Raw genomic sequence first — 25,512 nt, forward strand, 5'->3', positions numbered from 1 at the left:
CTGTCCTTCCTCTGAGTGCCACCAGGTCTCCCTTTCCAGGGGACATGGTCAAATGTACCAAACAGTTCTTAACAGTTCCTTCCAATGGCTTTTGATCTATGCTGTTACTTTTTTTTTTTTTCCTGGGGGGTTTGAGGTGGAGGTAGGGGTTGTCAATTAAGTCTTCCATGTACCTCTTTCTCAACTGTGCATCTGCAGTCAGTTGATATCACTGCAAAGGTATATACCCCTACCACATTTACATATTGGTCAAAATTGGGTACTGTAAATAATCTTATTATTCAAAGAAAGAAATAATAGCATTTGTTTTAGACATCACAATGGTACTTTTTATTTCAAGTTTACTAGATCTAAATTTTAGAATCCTGCTAGAGATCCTCAAATATTTCATTACTAATGGTTCAGACTACAGAACTTTTATTTCCTCAAAAATATTATTTACTCTGGGCATGGTGGCACAGATTTCTAATTCTAGCACTGATAGGTAGATGTAATAAGGTCAAGAATTTCAAAGATAGCCTCACTGAACGTGGTGAGTCTGACTCTAGTCTGGGCTTTATGAGACCCTGATTCAAAGAAACAAACAATATGACTTAAATTTAACTGTAAGCTTACAGGATACATTGTTCAAAATGGTACCTAGTGAAGGGTGAAAATATACTTTTGGAAATACAACATCAAATTTTGCATTTTGATGAAAAAATTTTAAGTGCATAATCTGAGTATACCGAAAATTTTCAGTGTCATCATTTTGCAAATCTGATTCTGTCTTATAAAAATTAAAATATAGTATGGCAAGAGTGTAATATTTCTTTTTTTTTCTACTTATTTTTTTTATTAATTTATTCTTGTTATATCTCAATGGTTATCCCACCTCTTGTATCCTCCCATTCTTCCCTCCCTCCCATTTTCCCCTTATTCCCCTCCCCTATGACTGTTCCTCAGGGGGATTACCTCCCCCTGTATATTCTCATAGGCTATCAAGTCTCTTCTTGGTAACCTGCTGTCCTTCCTCTGAGTGCCACCAGGTCTCCCCCTCCAGGGGACATGGTCAAATGTGAGGCACCAGAGTACGTGAGAAAGTCATATCCCACTCTCTACTCAACTGTGGAGAATGTTCTGCCCATTGCCTAGATCTGGGTAGGGGTTTAAAGTTTACCGCCTGTATTGTCCTTGGCTGGTGCCTTAATTTGAGCGGGACCCATGGGCCAAATCTGCCTTTCATAATGTTCTATTTGTAGGTTTCTAGGACCCTCTGGATCCTTCTACTTTGCTATTCTCCCATGCTTCTCTCATCTAGAGTCCCAATAGGATGTCCTCCCCTCTGTCCCAGTTTCCTGGTAAGTGAAGGCTTTCGTGGGACATGCATGCCCCTTGGGCTAGTATGCCGATGTAAGTGAGTAATACCATTTGAGTCTTTCTGCTTCTGGGTTAACTCACTCATTATGATCATTTCTAGCTCAATCCATTTATCCACAAATTTCAGGAATTCCTTCTTTTTAATAGCTGAGTAGTATTCCATAGTGTATATGTACCACACTTTCTTTATCCACTCTTCTACTGATGGACACTTAGGCTGTTTCCATGTTCTGGCTATTATGAATAAGGCTGCTATGAACATGGTTGAGCAAATTTTCTTGTTGTGTGCTGGAGCATCTTCTGGGTATATTCCAAGGAGTGGAATAGCTGGGTCTTGAGGAAGCCCTATTCCCAATTTTCTGAGATAGCACCAGATAGATTTCCAAAGTGGCTGTACTAGTTTGCATTCCCACCAGCAATGAAGGAGTGTCCCTCTCTCCCCACATCCTCGCCAGCATGTGGTGTCGCTTGAATTTTTGATCTTAGCCATTCTGATGGGTGTAAGATGGAATCTCAGAGTTGATTTGATTTGCATTTCCCTGATGACTAAGGAGGTTGAGCATTTCTTTAAGTGTTTCTCAGCCATTTGATATTCCTCTGTTGAGAATTCTCTGTTTAGTTCCAAGCCCCATTTCTCAATTGGGTTATTTGGTTTGGTGGTGTTTAATTTCTTGAGTTCTTTATATATTTTGGATATTAGACCTTTGTCAGATGTAGGGTTGGTGAAGATCTTTCCCCAGTCTGTAGGCTGTCACTTTGTTCTCTTGACAGTGTCTCCTGCCTTACAGAAGCTTCTCAGCCTCATGAGGTCCCATTTATTAATTGTTGACATTAAGGCCTGGGCTGATGGTGTTCTGTTCAGGAAGTTGTTTCCTGTGCCAATATGTTCCAGGCTCTTCCCCACTTTTTCTTCTAAGTGACTTAGTGTCTCTGGTTTTATGTTGAGGTCTTTAATCCACTTGGATTTGAGTTTTGTGCAAGGTGACAAATATGGGTCCAGTTGGATTTTTTTAACACGTAGACCTCCAGTTAGACCAGCACCATTTGTTGAAGATGGTATCCTTTTTCCATTGAATGGATTTGGCTTCTTTGTCAAAAATCAAGTGACCATATGTGTGTGGATTCATATCTGGGTCTTCGATTCGATTCCACTGATCAACCATCCTGTTGCTGTGCCAGTACCATGCTGTTTTAATTACTATTGCTTTATAGTACAGTTTGAGATCAGGTATGGAGATTCCTCCGGAGCACCTTTTATTGTACAAGACTGTTTTAGCTATTCTGGGTTTTTTGTTTTTCCATATGAAGTTCAGAATTGAACTTTCAATGTCTTTAAAAAATTGTGTAGGTATTTTGATAGGGATTGCATTGAATCTGTAGATTGCTTTTGGTAGGATGGCCATTTTTACTATGTTAATTCTCCGGATTCATGAGCAAGGAAGATCACTCCATCTTCTCAGGTCATTTTCAATCTCTTTCTTCAGAGTTTTGAAATTTTTTTCAAACAAGTTCTTCACTTGCTTAGTTAGAGTAACTCCTAAATATTTTATATTGCTTGTGGCTAATGTGAAGGGGGTGGTTTTCCTAATATCTTCCTCTGCAAGCTTGTCATTTGTGTATAGGAAGGCTACAGACTTTTTTGAGTTAATTTTGTATCCAGCCAATTTGCTGAAGGTGTTTATCAGCTGTAGGAGTTCTCTGGTGGAATTTTGAGGGTCACTTATGTACATTGTCATATCATCTGCAAATAGGGATAATTTGACTTCCTCCTTTCCCATTTGGATACCCTTGATCTCCTTTTGTTGTCTTATTGCTCTGGCTAGAACTTCAAGTACTATATTGACGAGATATGGAAAGAGTGAGCAGCCTTGCCTTGTTCCTAATTTTAGAGCAATTTCCTTGAGTATCTCACCATTTACTTTGATTTTGGCTATTGCCTTGCTGTATATAGCCTTTATTATGTTGAGGAAAGTGCCTTGTATCCCCGATCTCTCTAAAACTTTAAACATGAACGGGTGTTGGATTTTATCAAATGCTTTCTCTGCATCTAAATAGAAGATCCTGTGGTTTTTTTCTCTTCAGTTTGTTTATATGGTTGATTACATTGATGGATTTCCATATATTAAACCATCCCTGCATGCCTGGAATGAAGCCTACTTGGTCATGATGAATGATATCTTTGATGTGTTCTTGTATTCGTTTTGCCAGTATTTTATTTAGTATTTTTGCATGTTCATAAGGGAAATTGGTCTGAAATTCTCTTTCTTTGTTGAGTCTTTGTGAGGTTTAGGTATCAATGTGACTATGGCCTCATAGAATGAATTTGGTAATGTTCCATCCATTTCTATCTTTTGGATTAGCTTGAAAGAGTATCGGTATTAGCTCGCCCTTGAAGGTCTGGTAGAATTCTGCACTGAAACCATCTGGCCCTGGGCTTTTTGTGGTTGGGAGACTATCAATGATTGCTTCTATTTCTGCAGGGTAAATGGGACTATTTAGCTTGTTTATCTGTTCTTCACTCAACTTTGGCAGGTGAAATTGATCAAGAAAATCGTCCATTTCCCTTAGATTTTCAAGTTTTGTGGCGTATATGCCTTCAAAGTAGGATCTTATGATTCTTTGTATTTCTTCAGTGTCTGTTGTTATGTCTCCCTTTTCATTTCTGATTTTGTTGATTTCAATACTGTCTTTCTGCCTTTTAGTTAGTTTGGCTAATGGTCTGTCTATCTTGTTGATTTTCTCAAAGGACCAGCTCTTGGTTTTGTTGATTCTTTGGAGTGTTTTCTTAGTTTCTAATTTGTTAGTTTCAGCCCTGAGTTTGATTATTTCCAGACGTCTACTCCTTTTGGGTGTTTCTGCTTCTTTTTTTTTCTAGGGCTTCCAGTTGTGGCGTTAAGATGCTTATGTGCGATGTTTCCAATTTCTTTTTAAAGGCACTTAGTGCTATGAATTTTCCTCTTAGCACTGCTTTCAATGTATCCCACAAATTTGGGTATATTGTTCTTTCATTTTCATGGAATTTCAGAAACTCCTTGATTTCTTTATTTCTTCCTTGACCCAGGTGTCATTTAGCAGAGAGTTGTTTAGTTTCCACATACGTGTAGGCTTTTTGTTATTTCTGTTGTTGTTGAATTGCAGCCTAAGAGCATGGCGATCTGATAGGATACAAGGTATTATTTCAGTCCTCTTGTATCTGTTGAGGCCTGCTTTGTGACCTACGATGTGATCAATTTTGGAGAAGGTTCCAGGGGGTGCAGAGAAGAAGGTGTATTCTTTCTTGTTTGGGTGAAAGGTTCTATAGATATCTGTTAGATCCATTTGACCCATGGCATTGATTAATGATGTTATTTCTCGGCTTAGCTTCTGTTTCAATGACTTATCCTTCAGTAAGAGTGGGGTGTTGAAGTCTCCCACTATTATTGTGTGGGGATCGATGTGTGGTGTAAGCTTTTTTTTTTTAGCAGAACTTTTACAAATGTGGGTGCCCTTGTATTGGGAGCATAGATGTTCAGAACTGTGATGTCATCTTGGTTGACTATACCTTTGATGAATATGAAGTGTCCTTCCGCATCCCTTTTGATTAATTTTCGTTGAAAGTCTATTTTGTTCGATATTAAAATGGCTACACCTGCTTGCTTCTTGTGACCATTTGCTTGAAATATTTTTTTCCAACCTATTACCCTGAGGTATGCCTATCGTTATGGGTGAGATGTGTTTCTTGAATGCAGAAGAATGTTGGATCTTTTTTATGTACCCATTCAGTTAGTTTGTGTCTTTTTATTGGAGAATTGAGACCATTGATGTTGAGAGATATTAATGACCAGTGACTGTTAAGAGTCTTAATTTTGATGTTGGTTCCAGTCGAGCGTTTGTGTAGTTGTCTTTTTGCCATGGTCTAGTTATCTATTTCCTGAGTAGTTTTGGTTGTAGTTTGACCCTTTGGGATGGAGTTTTTTCTTCTAGTACCTTCTGCAAAGCTGGATTTGTGGATAGGTACTGTTAGAATTTGTTTTTGTCATGGAATATTTTGTTTTCTCCATCAATGGTTATTGATAGTTTTGCTGGGTAAAGTAGTCTGGCATCTGTGGTCTCTTAGGGTTTGCAGGATCTCTGTCCAGGCCCTTCTGGCTTTTATGGTCTCTGCTGAGAAGTCGGGTGTAATTCTGATAGGTTTGCCATTAAATGTTATTTGGCCCTTTTCCCTTGCAGCTCTTAATATTTTTTCTTTGTTCGGTATGTTTTGTGTTTTGATTATTATGTGACGGGCAGTTTTTCTTTTCTGGTCAATTTTATTTGGTGTTCTGTAGGCCTCTTGTATGTTTATAGGCATCTCTTTCTTTAGATTGGGGAAATTTTCTTCTATGATTTTGTTGAGAATAGTTTCTGGGCCTTGGAGTCTGATATCTTCTCTTTCTTCAATGCCTATTATCCTCAGATTTCTTCTTTTTGTGGTGTCGTTAACTTCTTGGATGTTTTGTGTCAGGAGTTTTCCAGATTTGGCATTTTCTTTAATGGTTGCTTCAAGATCTGTGATTGTATCTTCTAGACCTGAGATTCTTTCTTCCATCTCTTGGATTCTGTTAGAAAAGCTCACCTCTGTGTTGCTCGCCTTCTTCTCTGAGGTCTCACGTTCTCATTTTTCTTCTGTCTGTGTGTTTATCATTGGATCCATTTTCATCTTCAGGTCTTGAACTGATTTCTTGATATCTTTTATCTGATTGTATATTCCTGTTCTTCCATTGCCTCTTTATAGGTCTTCAGAGCTTGAACCGTTTTATTTATTTCTTTCATCTAGTTGTTTGCATTTTCCTGAAATTTTTCCAGTTGCACTCTATGTGCTTCTTTTATTTCTCTCACCTGTTTGGCTGCATCTTCCTGCATTTGATTAGGAATTTTATTTGTTTCCTCCATTATCATCCTCATTACTAAGGATTTGAGGTCATTTTCTTGTATTTCCGTTGTATTTGAGTTCTCTGGGTTGTTTTCTTTGGGATAGCTGGAAACTGTAGACGCCATGTTGCTTTGGGGTTTTTTGCGTATGCTTTTTCGCTGTCCTTTAGACATCTTGCCGTCTTTGTTTTTGTTGGGTAGCTTCCAGATTTGGATGAATGGAGTCTGATGATAGATTCACTTGTTTTGTCACGATTTCCGTAGGCTGGAAGCTCTGATACTTCACTGGTGTGAAGGGCAGGTGGTTAGCCCTGTCGTTTTGGACTCTCACAGCCAGTGATCCTCAGCTCCCCTGTGCTGTGGGTCCCGCAATCGTTCTGGGTCTCTGAATGAACGTTGGGTCAGGCCAAGGTATCCACAGCCTTCTGGGTCCCCTGCCAAGTCCAGCCAGGGACACTGGGCCCGAACCACACGCCGAGCTCAGCTAGATTCTCAGGGCCTGAACCGTCTGCCGAGCCCAGCTAGGGATTCTGGGCCCAAAATGCACACAGGGTCCAGCCAGAATTTTTTGGCTGGACTGCGCACCAAGCTCAGCGAGGGGCTTTTGGCCCAAAGTGCGTGCTGTGGTCAGTTATTGACTCAGGGCCCGAACCGTCTGCCACGCTCAGCCAGGAATTCTGGATTCAAACTGCACACTGTGTCCAACCAGAGTCTTAGAGCCGGGACTGTGCCAAAAGCTCAGCTAGAGTCTCTGGGCCCAATCTGTCTGCCAAGCACAGTTAGGGATTCTAGCCCCAAACTGCATGCTGAGTTCCACCCGAGTCTCCGGGGTGGATTGTGCACCAAGCTCAGCCAGGGACCCTGGACTCACACTGCGCGCTGAGTTCAGCCCGGGACTCCAGGACTAACCTGCGTGGATAGTCCAGCCAGAGTCTTAGGGCCGCTGAGCCTGTGCGCACAGCTCAGCTAGAGTCTCTGGGCCCGATCTGCCCCAGTGTAATATTTCATTCCAACTTGCACTGTCAGAGGAACCCCTACCAAAAGCTGTAACTCTAGTCCTACATCATTCCTGAGTGCAGCACCACAGTCAATTCAACCTGGATTAGATATTTTAGAAAGAACAAAACAAGCTCATTTTTTGCATTAAAAACTCCCCAATGTCATTATGCAGAGTTGATTCAAATTACAAAAAAATGATATGGCTAGAAAATAACTTACATATTTTTCTATAATTATCACTGAAAAATTACAAATTTGAGAATTACGGAAATTATGTTAATTTAAATGCACATTTTCACATAATTTATTTTCATTTTCATGTTAGCACTGACATTTTTAACTGAGAAGTAAAATTTCTATTTAGAGCATACAACACAACGTTCTAACATATATATCTATGGAATAGCTAAATGAGGCTATGTAAGATATGTATTAGTCTTCATATTTTTGTGGTTAAAACCATTACATTTCACTCTATTAGCAATTCTCATGCACACAAAGAAATGTTTTGGCTATTCAGGGATTTTCATATTTTAATATCAATGTTAGCATTGTTTCTTTCCTATTTCTTTGTGTCTTAAGGTGGGTTCTCATAGTTCAGGCTATCTAGACCAGGTCTGGAGCTGTGATTACTCCCCCCCCCCCACCCTCAAGCTTGTGTAACGCTGGTTGTCCTGGGACTCACTCTGTAGGCCACGCTGCTTTTGAACTCAGAGATCCGCCTCCCTCTGCTTCCCAAGTGCTGGGATTAAAGGCGTGTGCCAGCACTGCTGACTGACTTCTTCTTAATAGATATTATAAGTGGAATTATTTTCTTGTATTTTTTGAATAATCTGTTAATATATAAAATATTATTTTTCTATTTTGACTTTATATACATCATCTTTATTGAACTAAGTTTTTTGTTTTTAAACTTACAGTTTTATGGTACAGGTAAGATCATGTTACCACAAACACAATTTAACTCTTTTCTAATTTAGATGCTTCTTATTACTTTCTCTCACCTAACTACTCTGCTAAAAAGAAGTGGCAAATGTATACATTCTTGTCTTAGTAATGACAGGAGTAAGAAATGTTCTCAGGTCTTCACTGTTGAGCATATGATGGCAGCTGTGGATCTGTTACTCATGGTCTTCATTATGTTTCATTCCCTCTACATCTCATTTCTTGAGCATTTTTATGAATTCTGTCAAAAGTGCTTAAGAACCTGAGTTGAAACCCCAGAACCCGGTGTGTAGCACACACACATAATCACAGCACTGAGAGCGAAACTGGCCAATCTCCAAGACCAACCAGCTAGGCAGCTTAGCCTATTTTCCGAGTGTCAAACTAGTGAGAGACCCTGTTCTCAAAGAGGAAAGAAAAGGGCAGTGGCCCCTGAGGAATCACATTCAATTAAGGTTGGCCCTTGTCTTAGGGTTTTATTGCTGTGAAGAGACACCATGACCACAGCAACTCTTACAAAGGAACGCATTTCATTTGGGGCTGGCGTACAGTTCAGAGGTTTAGTCTGTTATCACCTTGACAGGAAGCATGCAGGCAGACATGGTGCTGGAAAAGGAGCTGAGAGTTCTACATCTACACTGGCAGGCAGCAGAAGGAGAGAGCAACACTGGGCCTGCCTGGTGCACTTGAAACATTAGCCCACCTCCAGTGAAACCCTTTCTCCAACAAGGCCAGACTTCCTAATAGCATCACTCCTTATGAGCCCATGGGGACCATTTTCATTCAAACCACCAAATCCTCTGTCCTCCACATTCAGGTAAGCAGACATATACAGGCTATTTTACTTTCTGTATGTACAATTTGTTTGTTGTCCTGGACTTGTTTTGTAGACCAGGCTGGCCTCAAACTCCTGCCTCTGCCTCCCCGAGTGCTGGGATTATACAGGCGTGTGCCACTGCATCTGGCTCACACAGGCTTTTTCTTTTTTCTTTTCTTTTGAAGATTTATTTATTATTTATACAGTATTCTGCCCACACGTGTCCCTGCCCTCCAAAAGAAGACACCAGACCTCATTGCAGGTGGTTGTGAGCCACCATATGGTTGCTGGGAATTGAACTCAGGACCTTTGGAAGAGCAGACAGTGCTCTTAACCTCTGAGCCATCTCTCCAGCCCCCACACAGGCTTTTTTCAATACCAGAAATACTTTTTTAAAAATGCTTTTTAATACCAGAAAACTTTTTTAATACCAGAAAGTCTGAGCTGTTTTCTTTGTAGCTCAGTTTACCTTATAAAATAAAAAGTTTTAAAAAGTAAAACATGTCCACACGTTTGCTACTTACTATTTAGTCAGTATATAGGACACTAGAATTTTATTATTAGGTTCTCAAGTATAAAACAAGGAAAACTTAATGGGTAAAATACAGGATGAAATATCTATCTGTTGAAGTAATTATTTATAAGCCCTAGACTAGAGATCCTTTCAAAGCTTATATATCTATTTGATAACAAAGTCCTCAGCACACAGTATGGTGTATTACATTTGGTAAGTGTTTACTAAATATTTGCTCAAGAAATCTGGGTAAAATAATCTAATGCTACGTCATTTAGAAACTATGGGACTAGTCTACTTTGGATGAATCTGACCTGGCTATAATTAACAAAATGTGTTAACAGTAATAGCACAGCCAAGCTTATAATACAAACAAGTGTAATGAATTTTAAAGAAAGGATCTAGGGGGGAAAAAGGCATAAGTACAAAATTGTTTCTTTAGCACACGGTCTGACTGTGCTAGTTCAAACTCAGCAGTCCGCCTGCCTCTAGGTAGCAAGTCCTGTGATTAAAGGTGTGTGCCACCATTCCCACCAAGAAGTCACAAATTTATCAAGTAGTCTTTCATTATCCCCAGCAATGAATCAGCTGGCATGTCTGATCCTAAAATGGTTTTTAACATTATTTACACTTATTATGAATAGCCATAGCCATGAAGATCCTTAACGTTCTTTACTCTGACTGTATTTTACCTTTAGAATCTTGTTATTAGATTTTTGACTCCCTATTTTGATTTGTGTACATTCAAAGAACAACTGACCAGATAAAATAACTGTTTTACTAATGGATGACTATAGTTCTCAGAAGAAACCAATAAATTAGTATTCCTGCTCTTATGATAGTAACTTGAAATATTGCCTAACCAACCATCTAAACCTATTAACAAATTCACAAAACTTAAGTTTTGCTTTAGATTAAACAAAACTTCACTGTACACTTCTAAGAAGCTATACATTGTTTTATTGTAATGATTTAATTCACATACTAAATAAAGCTATAATAAAATTATTTGATACAATTTTAAAGAGAAAGGGGTAGGAATTCAGATTTTTAAAAAGGTCCTGCTCCTAGAATAAGTTAAAATTTAGTTTTAAGATATAGAAAAGTAAAAACTGGACCCACAAAGTAAAACCAAGACATTGCTTTGTGAGATAATAATTTTGGAGATAACTGGTTATCTTTTGGGATCTTTAGCTGGGGAAAATAAAAAACTATAACAACATACGGAGAAATATGAATACAACTTCATTTATTTATTAACCTACTTAAATGAAACAAAACTGAGCCTACCTTCAACACGTTCACTAGTTCTGGACATCTGTTCCAGCTCCCAGCCAAGGTGCAATGACTCATCCATGCTCTGTCTCTGTGCCATTTCCAAAGTCATATTTTCTTCCATTAATTCTTCAATCTTCTTTCTATCCATATCTCGTTCCTTTTCAATTATACAGAGTGAGGAAAGAAAGCTAAGAAATCGTGTAATTTCTATCCATTATTCATTTATTTTTTACATGTTTTAAATTGACTGAATACGTTCTTAGTTCCTTAAAATGTTCACACTGAAGGCAACACTTAGTTATTGTAATCACCACTGATCATTATTAATCAGCTAAGGTACCTGATATCCTTTTAAAATTATCTTTTAAAAACCTTAGTTCTTTGAGAATTTTGTACAACATGATTTGGACGTTTCCATTCCTCCTTTTTCACCTCCTCCTGGTCCAAGTCTGTGTTCTCTTTCTTTCTTTTCTTTTCTTTCTTTGGCCATCAAGTTCAATTTGTGCTGCCTATTCTTGGATATGTGGCCTTTTAAAATAATCTTTAGGAACAAAATGAAAATGTTCCTTCACATACACTGTATTATTTTAGTCATCTAACACAATAATTATGGCCACTGCTAAATTTCACCAAATAGCTATATTATTTTTGCATTTTAAAAGACATGCTTATAACTTAGATTTACTGTTTTTGAAATGCAAAAATTAATATATAATATCCATCTATAACTGCATAAAGTTATTTACCTATCTTGTCTATGTTAAAGGCTTACTAAAGATTCTAGCCATCCTTGTCATTACAGGGAATTTAGCTGAACATGGACTTCTTCCTGAGAAACTTGGGAAATCGACCAAATCCATAAAACTTACCATTTCCATATCATGTAATTTAGCCTTTAGTTGTAAATTCTCTTTTTCTAATTCATGTAATTTGTCAGAACGAGCTCGAGTTCCTTCTAGTTGATCTTCCAACATGGCTTTTGTTTCTAATAAAACTTGGTTATCTTCTTTTAATTCCTATAAACATTTCAAATAGGCTTTTAAAATCGAGTAAGAAATGTGCTAATGTCATTTTTTAAAAGCCTACAAGATAAAAACTCATCATTACAAATAAACACATTATATCATTTTTGTCAGTACTTTCATGCAAGAGTACAGTCTCTGAGCACTACTGGCTTCACTCACTTTCTACTCCTTGCTCTGGAATGGAATATATTTACAGTATGGAAGCCTTGGAGGAGAAATGCCACTGTAACCTCACAGGAACTGATGGAACACCTTTAAATGGGTCACAGGGCTAAGAGTTGCAAACGCCATAGAACTAACACTTACTTGGACTGAAAAAGATCTAAAATTTTACCTCTGCAGAGGAATAACTCACATAAATGATAAAATAAGACTCTGCCAATTTAACTTATAATTAGTCTTATTAGACAGCCAGTGAACCCGGGCTGTCTAGAAACCTGTGGTCCTCCTTCCCTCTCTCTTCATGTGCTGGGAGCACACATGAGCTGCTGCAACCCTTCCTGAAACAGGGTGTTTCTATGTAGCCAGGCTGGCCTAGAATTCACTGTGTAAACCAGGCTGGCTTTAAACTCACAGCGATTCACCTGCCTCTGCTCCTAGAGTGCCAGGATTAAAAGCGTGCACACTGTGTCTCCTCAATCTTTTCTTGTCTGGAGACAAGAACCCAGAGCCTTGTGCAAGTGTGACTAGATATCCAACTATATTCTCTGTCCTCAGGATAGATGTCAAATAAATAGTTTGAGGAAATCCTTTCATATAATTTGGAAGCATCCATAATTGTTATCTTGCTAAATAATATGTCTGTTGTTTATAAAGTCTAGAGAGAAAACATTGTTCTGCTGGGTTTTGAAACAGAATTTCATTATGCATTCAAGAATGGTCTCAAACAGCGATCTTCCCACCTGAGCATCTTGAGCTGGGCTTATAGGTGTATACTATCATGTTTTAGGACAAAGATATCCACGACAGATACAATAGGTATATTATATACGATTACTATGTGTTTATATATGTGTGTGTTTTACCTTAGTATCTTACAGTTTCATTTATTAGTAAAACTAAAGTTAGACGTTCCATTATTTGTTTGTGTTTGGGCACACTCTGCAGCACCCACATGGTGCTCAGAGGACAATATGAGGAGGCTGGGTCTTGTTTCCCATCATGTTCATCCTAAAAATCACATTCTAGTCACAAGGCTTGGCAGCAGGTGTCACTAACCACTGCACCATCTCATCAACCCTTTCTGGTTTTTATTTCAATTCCAAATACTCTTTTTTCTCATCCTTACACTAAAAATTAACAGAATCCCTACGCTTACAGGAAATAAGAAAGTTAACAGGAAAGAGGAATGGATGCCAGGGCTGTCAAACTCGGGAAAAACACAGTTGGTTTCCTAACTCACTTGTTTCCACATCGCCTTCACTGATCTCAGTATCCTAAAGTCAACAAAACAAAGTCAGAAAAATATTTCACTTTCTTTCCAGGAGCAAGCTTGAGATTAATAGAGATAAGTATTTTATTTGACTGTAAGAAGTAGTCTTCAAAAGTCTTCCATGGCTACAATCCTAAAAAATGGGTGAGGAGTTAGGAGTGCTTTAAAGGGCTCATTAAGCTTCATAATCTGTGAAGATATTTAAAATAAACAATCCAAAAAATTTAATGTCACCTCTAGATTCCGCTTCTTTACATATTGCATTTGAAAATTTTAACATTTTAAGAAGAAAGCATGAGTAGCCATGCGGCGCACCTCAACTCTCGCCTTATAGAACTCGGTGTCCTGCAGCCGCTCCTTGTGTCTGCTGAGCTCACTCTCAAGCTTGTCAGCTCTGACTGCCTTCTCTCGAAGGGCATCCACTTCATCCCGGTACATTCGAGCACATCGAGCATCCGAAAGCAAATTCATGTTCTAAATACAAATACAAGTAATGCCTTAAATATGAATTTTCCCTTTTAAACAATTCTTTGTCCAAACAACTTCATTAATTTAACAAAGCATAATAAATTATACGTTTTTATAAAATTGTACTTTATATAAATAATAACGTTTCTTGAAAAAGGAGGACACACTAAACCTTCTTCTTGAACCAAGCACAAAAGGATTGTAAATATGTTTATATGTAATTTTAACAATGTTTTCCATTAGCAAATTTTTTAAAACTTACTTCAAATTAAGTTAACCACAATATTCACAATTAAATTTATATTTACAAGTTAACTTTAGGGATAGCTGAGAGCTGTTTAGAGCACTGCCTGCTTTTCCAGAGACCCTGGTTTGACTGCCAGCACCAACACAGTGGCTTAAAACCATCCAGTTCCAGGGGATCTGTCACCTTCTTCTGGCCTCTGGGGACACTGTACTCATGCGTTACATAGACATACATGCAGGCAAAATACCCAGACATACAAAATTAGTAATTATTTTAGAAGTTTAGCTTTAAAATACAAGATAATAAACATACAAAAGAGCTAAGTGACATAATTAAAGTAAATCACTATTTTAGAGAAATGTTTTTATACACATATATGGCCTACCACACACACGTATATACACACACACATAGGTGCTTGCAGGCACACCCGCGCGTGCACACACACACACACACACACACATAGGTGCTTGCAGGCACACACACACACACACACACACACACACACACACACACACACACACACACACACACACACACACACACACCCTGTTATCAGTAAGTGGAATAAGAGCCAGAGGCATCATTTCCTGGCTCCTTCATCTAGAATGTGCTCAGTCTACGATCTTGCACAGAGTTTTTGACATTCAAAATGGCAGGCTAAGGTAGTTAAGGGAAAGACGTAGCTGTCTATCCAGCCTTATTCCAATCCTTGGCATTTATAGCCAAATGAAAAACAATAAGACAGCAATTAAAAGAAGTAAATCCTCCCCCCCTTTTTTTTGGTTTTGGTTTTAAAAGACAGGATTTTTCTGTGTAGCCTTGACTATCCTGGACTTGCTCTGTAGACCAGGGTGGCCTTGAACTCACAGCGATTCACCTGCCTCTGCCCTCCAAGTGCTGGGATTAAAGGTGTGCAAACACTGCCTGGCATGCTATGACATTTTAATACATATTTACCAGACCAGTCTCTCATTCTTATTCCTTTCTTCTCTATCACTCAAAAAAAGTATTCTTAATACCAATTCATTGAAGATGAAAAAAAAAATGACTAATACATAAAACATTTTGGTACATACAACCCAATATTACCACTATGGGAGATCACAGACCCATAAACAGATCAATTCATAGTATACAGAGGTGCTCAGGTAACTCAACAAAAGAGGACAAATGCATAAAAAAGACAGACTTGCAAACTGCCCTAGTTCAAAAAGACTACTTTGATTCTTGGAGAAATTTGAGTAGTGGGAAGAAAGTCTAAAGACCTTGACTTCTACTTTGGCTCTGCATTTTGAAAGAGGGACTAAAAAGTCACCTGACTTCATACAAATATACAAGGCAACTGGGGCTTAAAGCATTGCGGTCACAGTTATAAATTACAAGAAGAAGAATCAATTTCCAGCTACTTCATGCTCCACCATAAAAAATCTGGGTACAAACCTCTTGTTGCAGCCTCTTCAATTCCACTTCTATTTGCTCAAGTTCTTGTTTGCAGTCCAGTAACTGTTCAGTCTTTTCTTCCCTAAAAAAAATTATTAAAGAATAAACATACAACTGACAGACTCTGGGATCACAACATTAATACAAATAGGTGACCATCTCTGCTTGCAGAGGGTTGCAGATGGCTCAGCAGTTAGAAGCACTTGCTAAACTTGCAGAGGACCGGGGCTCCATACCCAGCACCAGCATGGTAGCTGCCAACTGTCTGTAATTCTATTTCTAAGGAATCCCAATGTCTTCTTCTAGCCTCTGCAGGTACCAGGTGCACATTTAGTACACACAAATACTCGTGGAAAAGCACTCATATACATAAAATAAGAGTAAATCTTTGCTGGACAAGATGGTGCCCCAGCAATAAGGAGGCAGAGGCCAGTGAATCTCTGAGTTCAAGGCCAGCTTGGTCTATGCAACAAGTTCCAGGGCAATACAGTAATATACTGTCACAAAAGAAAAGACCTAACTGAATGGAGTATTATCCATAACTATAACACAGCGAGGAAATAAAAGCAAGAAAAAGGTACTGTGAATATGTGACTAGAGCTAACAAAGTTCCACCAATGCTGTTAAAAGCCTAATGCAGTAACTAATGTCCTTACAGGTCATTATATACTTTCTATCTCTTCATCTTTCCTACCTTAGCTTTCTTTGTCCTCAATCACTCTGCATAATAACAATTAAATGCCATCTCTCTCGCCCCTCAGTTTTCAATATAACGAATAATGTTTTATTTAGTAGAGTCACTATGAAAAGCTAGTATTATATGCGTGGACATATTTCTAAAAGGAAAATAAGAGTCTTTAAGGTTCTTGATACTCACTGTCCAACTGCCCTATTTAAATTTATCTGTAAATTATTAGCTCCTATCTTTCCCCCATTTATTCATTTGTTCAAAGAGGGAGGCTCAGTGTCATGACATATGCATGGAAGTCAGGAGACCTCAATGAGAAGGTCCTCTCCTCCCACCAGGTGAGGACCAAGTCCAGTTGTCAGGCTTAACAGCAAGTACCATCGCTGGCCCTCTTATTTCTAATTTTCTATTAGTTTGTCTTTTTACAGATTAGAAGTTGCTGCTTTTGTCATTATTAAGACATCAGTTATATGCTACCACAGGGATTAACTTGGAGGACATCATGCTAAACAAGAAGGCCACACATTTTATGTTCTAGTTATATGAGTGTCCAAAAAAAGGGAAACCAATGGAAATATAAAAGATTATCCATTGCCATCTCAGGGCAAAGAGCATGGGACAAAGACATTTTTATTCAATTATTGTGGTGATTGCACAACTGAAAACCCCATTTAATTGTACACTTTAAAAGAATGAATTGTCACATACTGAATTACATCTTACAAAAGTATTTTCTTTTTTAACAAGATAATTAACCATCATATTTTTTAAAAACCCAAAACATGGAATCAATGGTGGTAGAAAGAACAGTTAGTTGAAGGAAGTCTTCAATAATGTTAATTATGGTATAAAAAGTTTAATTAATAAAGAAATTAGTTATTCTATCTAATGAGAAATTATACTTTTACTCTATATATCAAAATCAATTCTACTATTTGGGTTTACCTATAAATAAGCATGTATCAGTTAATAGTCAATACAAAGCATATTCTAATTATTTATTTTATAATTTCCATTAGGGATGAAGCAATCAACTCCTTTTTTTTTAACCAAGATTTTTGCAGCAAATCCACTACAGGAACTATTTATCCCCATTAAAACAAAAGAAACTCTTCCTACATGTCATCTTAAGAAATATCTGAAAAAGGAGGCTCTTAAAGGCATTATATGAGATTTGACAAAATGCTCGTTACTGAAAATATTGCGGCATGCATCTGGTATCTTCACTCACTTAAAAATACCTACTTATGTTTTTAAATCATTACACACGAAACCAATTTCTGTCAATCTTCTCAAGGTTGTTTGAATTTTTAATATATTCGGAGGACAAGTAAATTCTATTTGAAAATTAAATTCTAATATAATGCAAAATGTTAAATGAATTCACAACCATCACTGCAATTCTAATTGCATATTTCATCTAAAGACTAGAGAAGATCGGGCTAAATTATATGGGAAGAGCTCAAGCTCACTGTTTAGGCTATCCATTAGCTGCCAGTCAAACTAATAACAGCAATCTCTTCCCTCATTTTCCTGGTGCAGCTGTTTATAGAATGTCCTGGGCGTATTCACTTCAATAGACACATAATAATGCAGACATCCACAAGTGAAAGCTGCATTTTTTTGTTTTCAGAATTTCCTACAGACTAATGCTTTTTCTATCTTGCATATCCAATTCACTATTCTAAGTTACTTTAAATAATCAATAAACAAATGTAATTACTATACTGTGTATTTGAACTTAAAACCTACATTCTGAAGCTCAAATTCCAGGAAAACAAATTTTTAAAAGGAGAAAGCCCAAAATCAAAAATCCTTTGTTCTCCTTAAAGAACAAATCCAAAATCTTCAGCAAAGATTGGTCATGCTTTTCCTTGTAGTTCACTAAAGAGTGAATATGTAAAACTTATATTGGATTTTCTGTAATGAGCTTTTATCAATGCTAATAAATTCTGAATATTTTACTAAGCAGATGACTGGCATTTCAACGACTTAATGTAGATTACATATTAAATAATTTCTGTAATATTACATACCAACAATTCAGTCTTTGAAAATAACATCGTCATTACTACTACTATTATTGAGTCAGGATTTCACATAGCCTAGGCTAGGCTCAGACTGACTTTGTATCTGAGGGTGCCCATGAATTAGTGGGTTCTCCTGCGTACACTTCTTGAGTATTGGGATTATAGGCATTTTCTTCTCATTTTGATAAATACTAATGAAGAGTGTGACTTAGGTTAACAGCAGAGGACAACTGGCCTACAGTCAAAGTTAAACCTCCACTACGGTCATCCTCGTTACCGCACCGTTTCAATGAATACTGACAATCAGAGACTCACAATTCCTGCCGAAGTCTTCGGATCTTGGCCTTAGCATCAGCCAGCTCCACGGAGAGATGCTGTCGACTTTCTGTTCGCTTCATGCCTGGAGAACCACAGGGTGACTGTGCAGATGAAGAGGCGTGGGGTAGAAAATGAAGACCATCTCGTTCTTCAGAGAGTTCTATGATAGTCTAAGGATCGAAGGGGTAAAATCAGGGTTACGTTCGACACATCAGTAACCTACACACAGCAATGCTAGCTAAAATAAAACAACTCACTGACCAAAAGCATCTCAGCTTTGCCAGGTGTAGTGGTGCAAACCCTTAATCCCAGCACTTGGGAGGCAGAGACAGACACTGGGGGGATCACTGTGAGGTTGGGACCAGCCAGGGCTACATGGTGAGCTCTTATCTCCAAAATAAACAAAGAAACAGTAACAAAACCATGATTTTAATTGGTCACATTAGCTGTCATTTTAACTTTTATTCAACAGTTCATGAATGAGTTACTTCGTATAACACTGAAACATGTTAATGCTTTTTTCTTTTCCTGGATTTTTTTTTAATAAAAGAGATAACTTATGACAAAATAATTAGGCACTGACTGTTGGAATGGCATATAAGATATGTTTCACAGGAAAGAAAATCACAGTGATTTGTCTTGCTAGCCAATTATGAAAGCTAGTAGCACAGGTGGTTACTTAATAAAAATTTAAACAGCTCAAAAGTCAGTTCATTAGTCACATGAGCTGTTTTAAGTACAAAGCAGGCATCTATCTGTTGGTACGATACCGGACAGTCTAGGAACATGATCTTGCCACCACTGCACAATTAGACAATATTGTTTTACAACTTTGTAATCGAAGCAATCTGTAAAGCAAATAAGGCCTTTGAGGTTGTGGTAACCTCTTTTTTTCTGGAGGTCAGATGACTGAGGTGCAAAGACCGTGTCCTTACACAACTAGCTAACAGTAATATTGAGACTACGTGCGGCTGCTCATTTCGTGCCCTGTGTCCGTGTTCTCAAATACTACCTTCTCCTCACCTCAAAGAGTCCCCAAGCCCTCTCTCCAAAGACCCTCAGCGGGGCACAAACCTTTTGTTTTCCTGAATTTCTCCTTTATTGGATTAAGTATGTAGCCAATCTATACTTTATACAACCCTGTTGCTCCATTCTCCTAATTTTTCTTTTCTTTACTGGTAAGTTATTTTATCCTAAACCATTGTTTGTTTGTTTTATTTTAAACTTTCTCAGGCAAATATACCTATCTTGCAAGGCAAATTTAACTTGTCAACCCAAAGAGACTGTGGCACTGTGAAATTGCCATCTTATTCCTCATCACTTGTTTTTAATCAATTTTTAAAATATTTGCTCATTTTATTTTATATGCAGGTGTTTTTCCTGAATGTATGTGCATCATACCTATGTCTAGTGGCCATGGTGCTGGATCCCCTGGAGCTGGGAGTTATGGATAAATGTGAACCACGTACGGGCTGAGAGTCAAGCCTGGGTCTTCCACAAGAGCAACACGTCCTCATGAATGCTGCGCCATCTCTCTCTCTCTCTCTCTCTCTCTCTCTTTTTTTTTTTTTTTTGTCTTGTTTTATCATATGCCAGGATTCATCCTTGGGAAATTATTTCAGTATCTTCTGTCTTCTGGTTGGCAACCACTTCTTAAAATCTTCAGAGCATACCATCCAGCTTTCCATCTCTCTATGACTCCATGTCCACTACTTACTCAACAGATTTAAGGTTCTCTAGTAAAGAACCCAAGGCCTGCCTGCTTTGCTGTCGCTGCTTCTATGTGACCATGCCGACCCTTGAATGAACTTTTTTTTATCACTCAACTGCTCCTTTGGCCAATGTAAGAGATTATTTTTTTAACTACTCTATAGAGTTTTTACTCAGCCTGGAAACGCAATTATCCTTCTTAAGTATCCTTTTTCACTTTTAATTTTAAACTATTATTTTTATTATATGACAAGCTTATACTTTTTCCTTAGTAATCTCCAACAAGATCTCATTCAGCACTGTAATTTTCAATAAATGTCTATCTACTTTAGACATAAGAAACTGATGCTGATATAAACTAATGCAAACCAAAGTTACACAACCAATGATAGGTGCAATACAATTAAATTTCAAGTTGACATATGTATTTTAAATGTGATTTCTGTGTAAATGCTAAAATAAATTTGCTTTTTATACCGTTTTACAAGATAAAATTCAAGTTTGACTACAGCCATATTTTTTTCTGGTTTTCTTCTTTGTTTGTGTTGAGGCAAGGTTTTATGTAGCCCAGGTTATTTTAAAACTTGGTATGTATTCAAGGATGGCTTTGAGCCCCTGGACCCCCTGCTTCTGCTGCCACAGTTCCGCAGTTACAGGTGTATACCATTGCGTCCAGCTTCTTGATTCCCGCTCTAAAGTGATGGAACTTGAAGACAGAAACTAATCATTGCTTGGACTTAGATCTTACTGCCTGTTTTCAAGGGACCTCTCCATACTATGCAGAGGTCCTTTGACTCAGTTATATTTTGGGGCAAACGGTCCCAGAAAGACTTTGTAAATTATTTCCTTTCCTCTGTTTAAGCTTAAAACAGAAAACTGCTATTACTGCTTTTCAGCAAACGACTTCTCCAACTAATCACCTAGGGTTACTTGTTTCATTATTATACATTTTCCACTCAAATGATATTCCTCATTTCAGTATTTTCTATATCATTCTTATATTTTCCTTCTTGTTCTTTAAAGATATGTGCAGTGCATTTTCTATGTAAAAAAGACACAAAATTCCTTCCTTCTTACTTTTGAAGGCAACTGACTTTACGTGTCCTTGACAAAAACAGACCTGTCCTTCCACCCTGAAACACACCCCAGCTTCCCTGTCTGTTTGTACAATGCCTTTCCTCTCCATAATGGACGAATGCTCTAAGAGTAAGCAAAGGTTTCTACAATCAACTTTTTGTTCATTTTCCTGTTGTCTTAACTACCCTTAATTTTGTTAACATTTCCTATTTTTAAGTACAGTACCTAGGAGAGGATATTTAACAAACACTTGAGTCCTGCACAAACATGGTCATCCTTAGATACTAACTTTGAGATTAACCTTTAGTATGTGAGACCTTATAAAATAATTTTAAAGAACAAAAGCACAAGGGTTGTTTGGGCACTGACTCCCTAGCTACCTGTCACTTCTCTGCTAACATGGGATCAGATGGGCAATAAAACCAAGAAATTTTGCAAATTCTTGTGCTTCAAGGCAATGGTTTTTCCATTTACATCAGCCACACATTCCATCTCATACTTCTGCACTACTGCCAAAGTAATAGGAGTGACTCGAAAAACACACAGGAACAAAATCACAGTAACGCTAATCGAAAAAGGAATTATATAATTTGCTTATTAAAAATCTTAAGTTCTTTTATTTCCTTTCTAATTCCTGTGTTACACACAAATACACACATACATATAAACACAAACAATAACAACAAAAGAAAGACATTAATAGATGGTATACCATGTTGGTTTCACATCTGCAAAGTAACTGTGGATGGAATGGGAGGGGAATCCCCTGTGTTTGCATCACACAGACCTTTTCTTGTCACTGCTCCATAAGTAATATACAGGAAAACAACTATTTGTTTATTATTTATATACTACTCATTATTTTAGGTGATTTAACACATACAAGATATTTGTAGAATTATATGTAAACACTGTACTTTTTTCTTTCTTTCTTTCTTTTTTTTTTCCGGTTTTTCAAGACAGGGTTTCTCTGTGTAACCCTGGCTGTCCTCGACTCACTTTGTAGACCAGGCTGGCCTCTAATTCACAGGAGATCTGCCTGCCTCTGGCTCCTGAGCGCATGATGCCTGGTATACCACTTTGTTGTTGTTAAAAGAGACTTTGAGAATTCATGGTTTTAGCCTTTTGTTTTTGTTTTTAAGCTCTTTTGAGACAGGCTTTCTCTGTGTATCCCTGGCTGTCCTATAACTTACTTTGTAGATTAGGTTGGCCTTGAACTAGAAGAACTGCCTTCCTGGGCCTCCTGAGTACTGGGATTGATTTTACTATCTTGGGAAGGTCCTAGAGTTCCAAAGTATATAAAGAACTCAAAAAATTAAACAACAAAATAATTCAATTAAAAAATAGGGTACAGGGCTAAACAGAGAACTCTCAACAGAGATGTTCAATGTCCTTAGTCATCAGGGAAATGCAAAGCAAAACAACTCAGCAGAATGGCTACAATCAAAAACTCAAGTGACAGCATATGATGGTGAGAATATGGAGAAAGGGGAACACTCCTCCATTGCTGGTGGGAGTGCAAACTTGTACAACCACTTTGGAAATCAATCTGGAGGTTTCTCAGAAAATTGGTACTAGCTCTACTTCAAGACCCAGCTATCCTACTCCTGGGTATACACCCAAAAGATGCTCCACATACAACTAGGGCATTTGATAAACTATGTTCACAGCAGCTTTATTTGTAATAGCCAGAATCTGGAAACAACCTATATTTCCCTCAACAGAAGAACGGATAAAGAAACTGTGGTATATTTATTAATACAATGGAATATTACTCCACTATCAAAAACAAGGAAATCATGAAATTTGCAGGCAAATGGATGGAACTAGAAATGATCATCCTGAGTGAGGTAACCCAGACCAAGAAAGACACACATGGTATGTACTCACTTATCAGTGGATTTAGCCATAGAGTACAGGATAAACACACTACAATTCACAGGCCCAAAGAAGATAAATAACAAGGAGGATCCAAGGGAGGACATTTAAACCTCACTCAGAAGGGGAAATAGAACAGACAGCAGTGGTTGAAGAGAGGGAACAGAGAGAGAAATGATGGTGGAGATTAGGAGCAGGAAGACAGAGAACCTGCGAGAAGAGAAACTGTGGGCGGAGGCATCTCTGTGACAAGCTGGAGACCTAGGAAAGGGTAGGCTTCTGGGAGAATATGGGGGTGACTCTAACTGGGACTCATAGTAGCAGGGGTCACTGAGACTGAAGAGGACATCCTCTAACTAGACAGGACTCCTAGTGGGAAGAGAACATCACAAAATTTTTGATCCAAAACTTTGCCTGCCTACAAGATGTGCTCTATCTTTATAGAGACTGAGGGAATGTCCAACCAATACCTAGCTCAATCTGAGACCCACCCCATGGGAGAGAGCCAACCACTGACACTATTAGTGATACTGTTATGCCTGCAGACAGGAGCCTAGCATAGCTATCCTCTGAGAGGCTACACCCAGTCCCAGATTGAAAAAGACGCTGAGACCCATAGCCAACATTGGCCGGATCATAGGGAGTCTTGTGGGAAAGTAGGGAGATTGATAGAAGGACCTGGAGGTAACAGGAGCTCCACAAGAAGACTAACAGAGGCTACTAACCCGGGCCCAGAGGGGGTTACGGAGACTGAAGCACCAACCAAAGACCATACATGAACTAGACCTAGATTCCCTACACAGATATACGGATAGGTAGCTCAGACTTCAATGTGGTCTCCAGTAAGAGGAGCATGGGTTGTCTCTGACATGGCTCTGTTGCCTGCTTTTTGATCAAGACCCCTGGTGGGGTTGCCTTTCCAGGCCACAGAGGAAAAGGACATGCTCAGTCCTGACGCCACTTGAAGAGCTGGGGTGGATGAGTAGGACACTCCTTTTGTGAGGAATGGGGGCGGGGGGAAGGGTAGGACCTGGAAGAGAGGAAAGAGGGGCTATGATTGGGATGGAAAGTGAATAAATTAATTAATAAAAGAAGAATGAATAAAAAAGTCCTAGAATCAATATACCCCATATATACCAAAGAATGACTATAGTTTATTATTACCTAACCTTAAGGAAAAGGGTCTTAATTCTAGAAAACTACTTTTAAGAAAGAAAGAAAGAAAAGAAAAAAAGAAAACACACTTCCATAATAAAATGAAAGAAATGTACTAACCTCTGAATGTTCATCTCTCTCATCTATCAGTCTTCTTAGATGTGATACCATATTTTTTAAGAGTGGTTCTATATCTTCCTGAGACATATCTGTCACCTCCATCCATTGCAGATCAAACACATTTTCCTGATTATGAGTTACCTTTAGAGAGGCAAGTGAAATAAAGAATGGCTAATATTTAAATACTGACTTCATTTTAGTACAGAATTAGCTCAACCACAAAAGCAGAAAGGTTTGTTCTAATAGGATTTTTTAAATCAATGTATTTGTGTAATTTAGATAACAGCTCAATAAAAAAATGATCATTCATTCAAGAAAAAGCACATAAAGACTAAACTTATTATCTTTTCCCCATCATTCATTCTCTGCTACCTAATATAGGAATAAACTTTATCCCTCAACATTTCATGTCCTCAAAGACAAAAGTGAGAGCAAATGTGCAATAAGTACTGTGCCACACAAAACTCACTTACAAGATTCTCTCTCTCTAAAGAGAAAAAGTAATATAAAAGGTTAACTTATATTTGATCTTTAATTGTTCTTGTTTATCCTGTAACTAAGTATTTGGGGAGATAATATTTAAAAACACACTGCAAGCTTCACAAAAAGTAAATCAACATATATACACATACATAGTGCTCGCTTCGGCAGCTCATATACTAAAATTGGAACGATACAGAGAAGATTAGCATGGGCACTGCACAAGGATGACATGCAAATTCGTGAAGCATTCTATATTTTTAGTCACCGTCATAGGGGAAGGGAGTAAGGGGAAAGTGGGAGGGAGGGAGGAATGGGAGGATACAAGGGATGGGATAACAATTGAGATGTAATATGAATAAATTAATAAAACATATAAAATAAAATGAAATAAAAATAAAAAAATATATATATACATATACATACATACATACATACATACATATACATACATATATATACATACATACATACATACAGGTTGTTACCTCTTGAATATGTGCGGCAACTGCTGCTTTTGTATCAAAATCTAAACCTTGAATTTTTTCAATAAATTCTTCCTTTTTCTGACACTGAAATAAATGGGGGGGGGGCAGTAAGAAGCATTCAGACCCAGTATTGTTCTTAAAATGCTATATA

The 25,512-nt window shown here is 37.9% G+C and overlaps 1 protein-coding gene and 1 non-coding gene across 3 annotated transcripts in view; one reads left to right on the forward strand and one right to left on the reverse strand.

Annotated features, from left to right (window-relative positions):
• Nucleotides 1-25,512, reverse strand: part of Ccdc88a (coiled-coil domain containing 88A) — a 125,494-nt gene that overhangs the window by 52,348 nt on the left and 47,634 nt on the right. For both annotated transcript variants that reach the window (XM_051165166.1, XM_051165165.1), the window contains exons 6-12: nucleotides 25,362-25,445; nucleotides 24,394-24,534; nucleotides 18,451-18,623; nucleotides 15,418-15,499; nucleotides 13,575-13,733; nucleotides 11,672-11,818; nucleotides 10,815-10,959 (exon numbers count right to left, since the gene is read on the reverse strand). In XM_051165166.1, the coding sequence (XP_051021123.1) occupies nucleotides 10,815-10,959; nucleotides 11,672-11,818; nucleotides 13,575-13,733; nucleotides 15,418-15,499; nucleotides 18,451-18,623; nucleotides 24,394-24,534; nucleotides 25,362-25,445 (931 nt within the window). The remainder of the gene's footprint in view (nucleotides 1-10,814; nucleotides 10,960-11,671; nucleotides 11,819-13,574; nucleotides 13,734-15,417; nucleotides 15,500-18,450; nucleotides 18,624-24,393; nucleotides 24,535-25,361; nucleotides 25,446-25,512) is intronic.
• LOC127206075 (U6 spliceosomal RNA) lies at nucleotides 25,029-25,135 on the forward strand. Its single transcript, XR_007832762.1, has one exon. It is a non-coding gene; the product is annotated as a U6 spliceosomal RNA (small nuclear RNA).

This window comes from Acomys russatus, chromosome 22 (assembly GCF_903995435.1).
Source record: "Acomys russatus chromosome 22, mAcoRus1.1, whole genome shotgun sequence".
Taxonomy (NCBI): domain Eukaryota; kingdom Metazoa; phylum Chordata; class Mammalia; order Rodentia; family Muridae; genus Acomys; species Acomys russatus.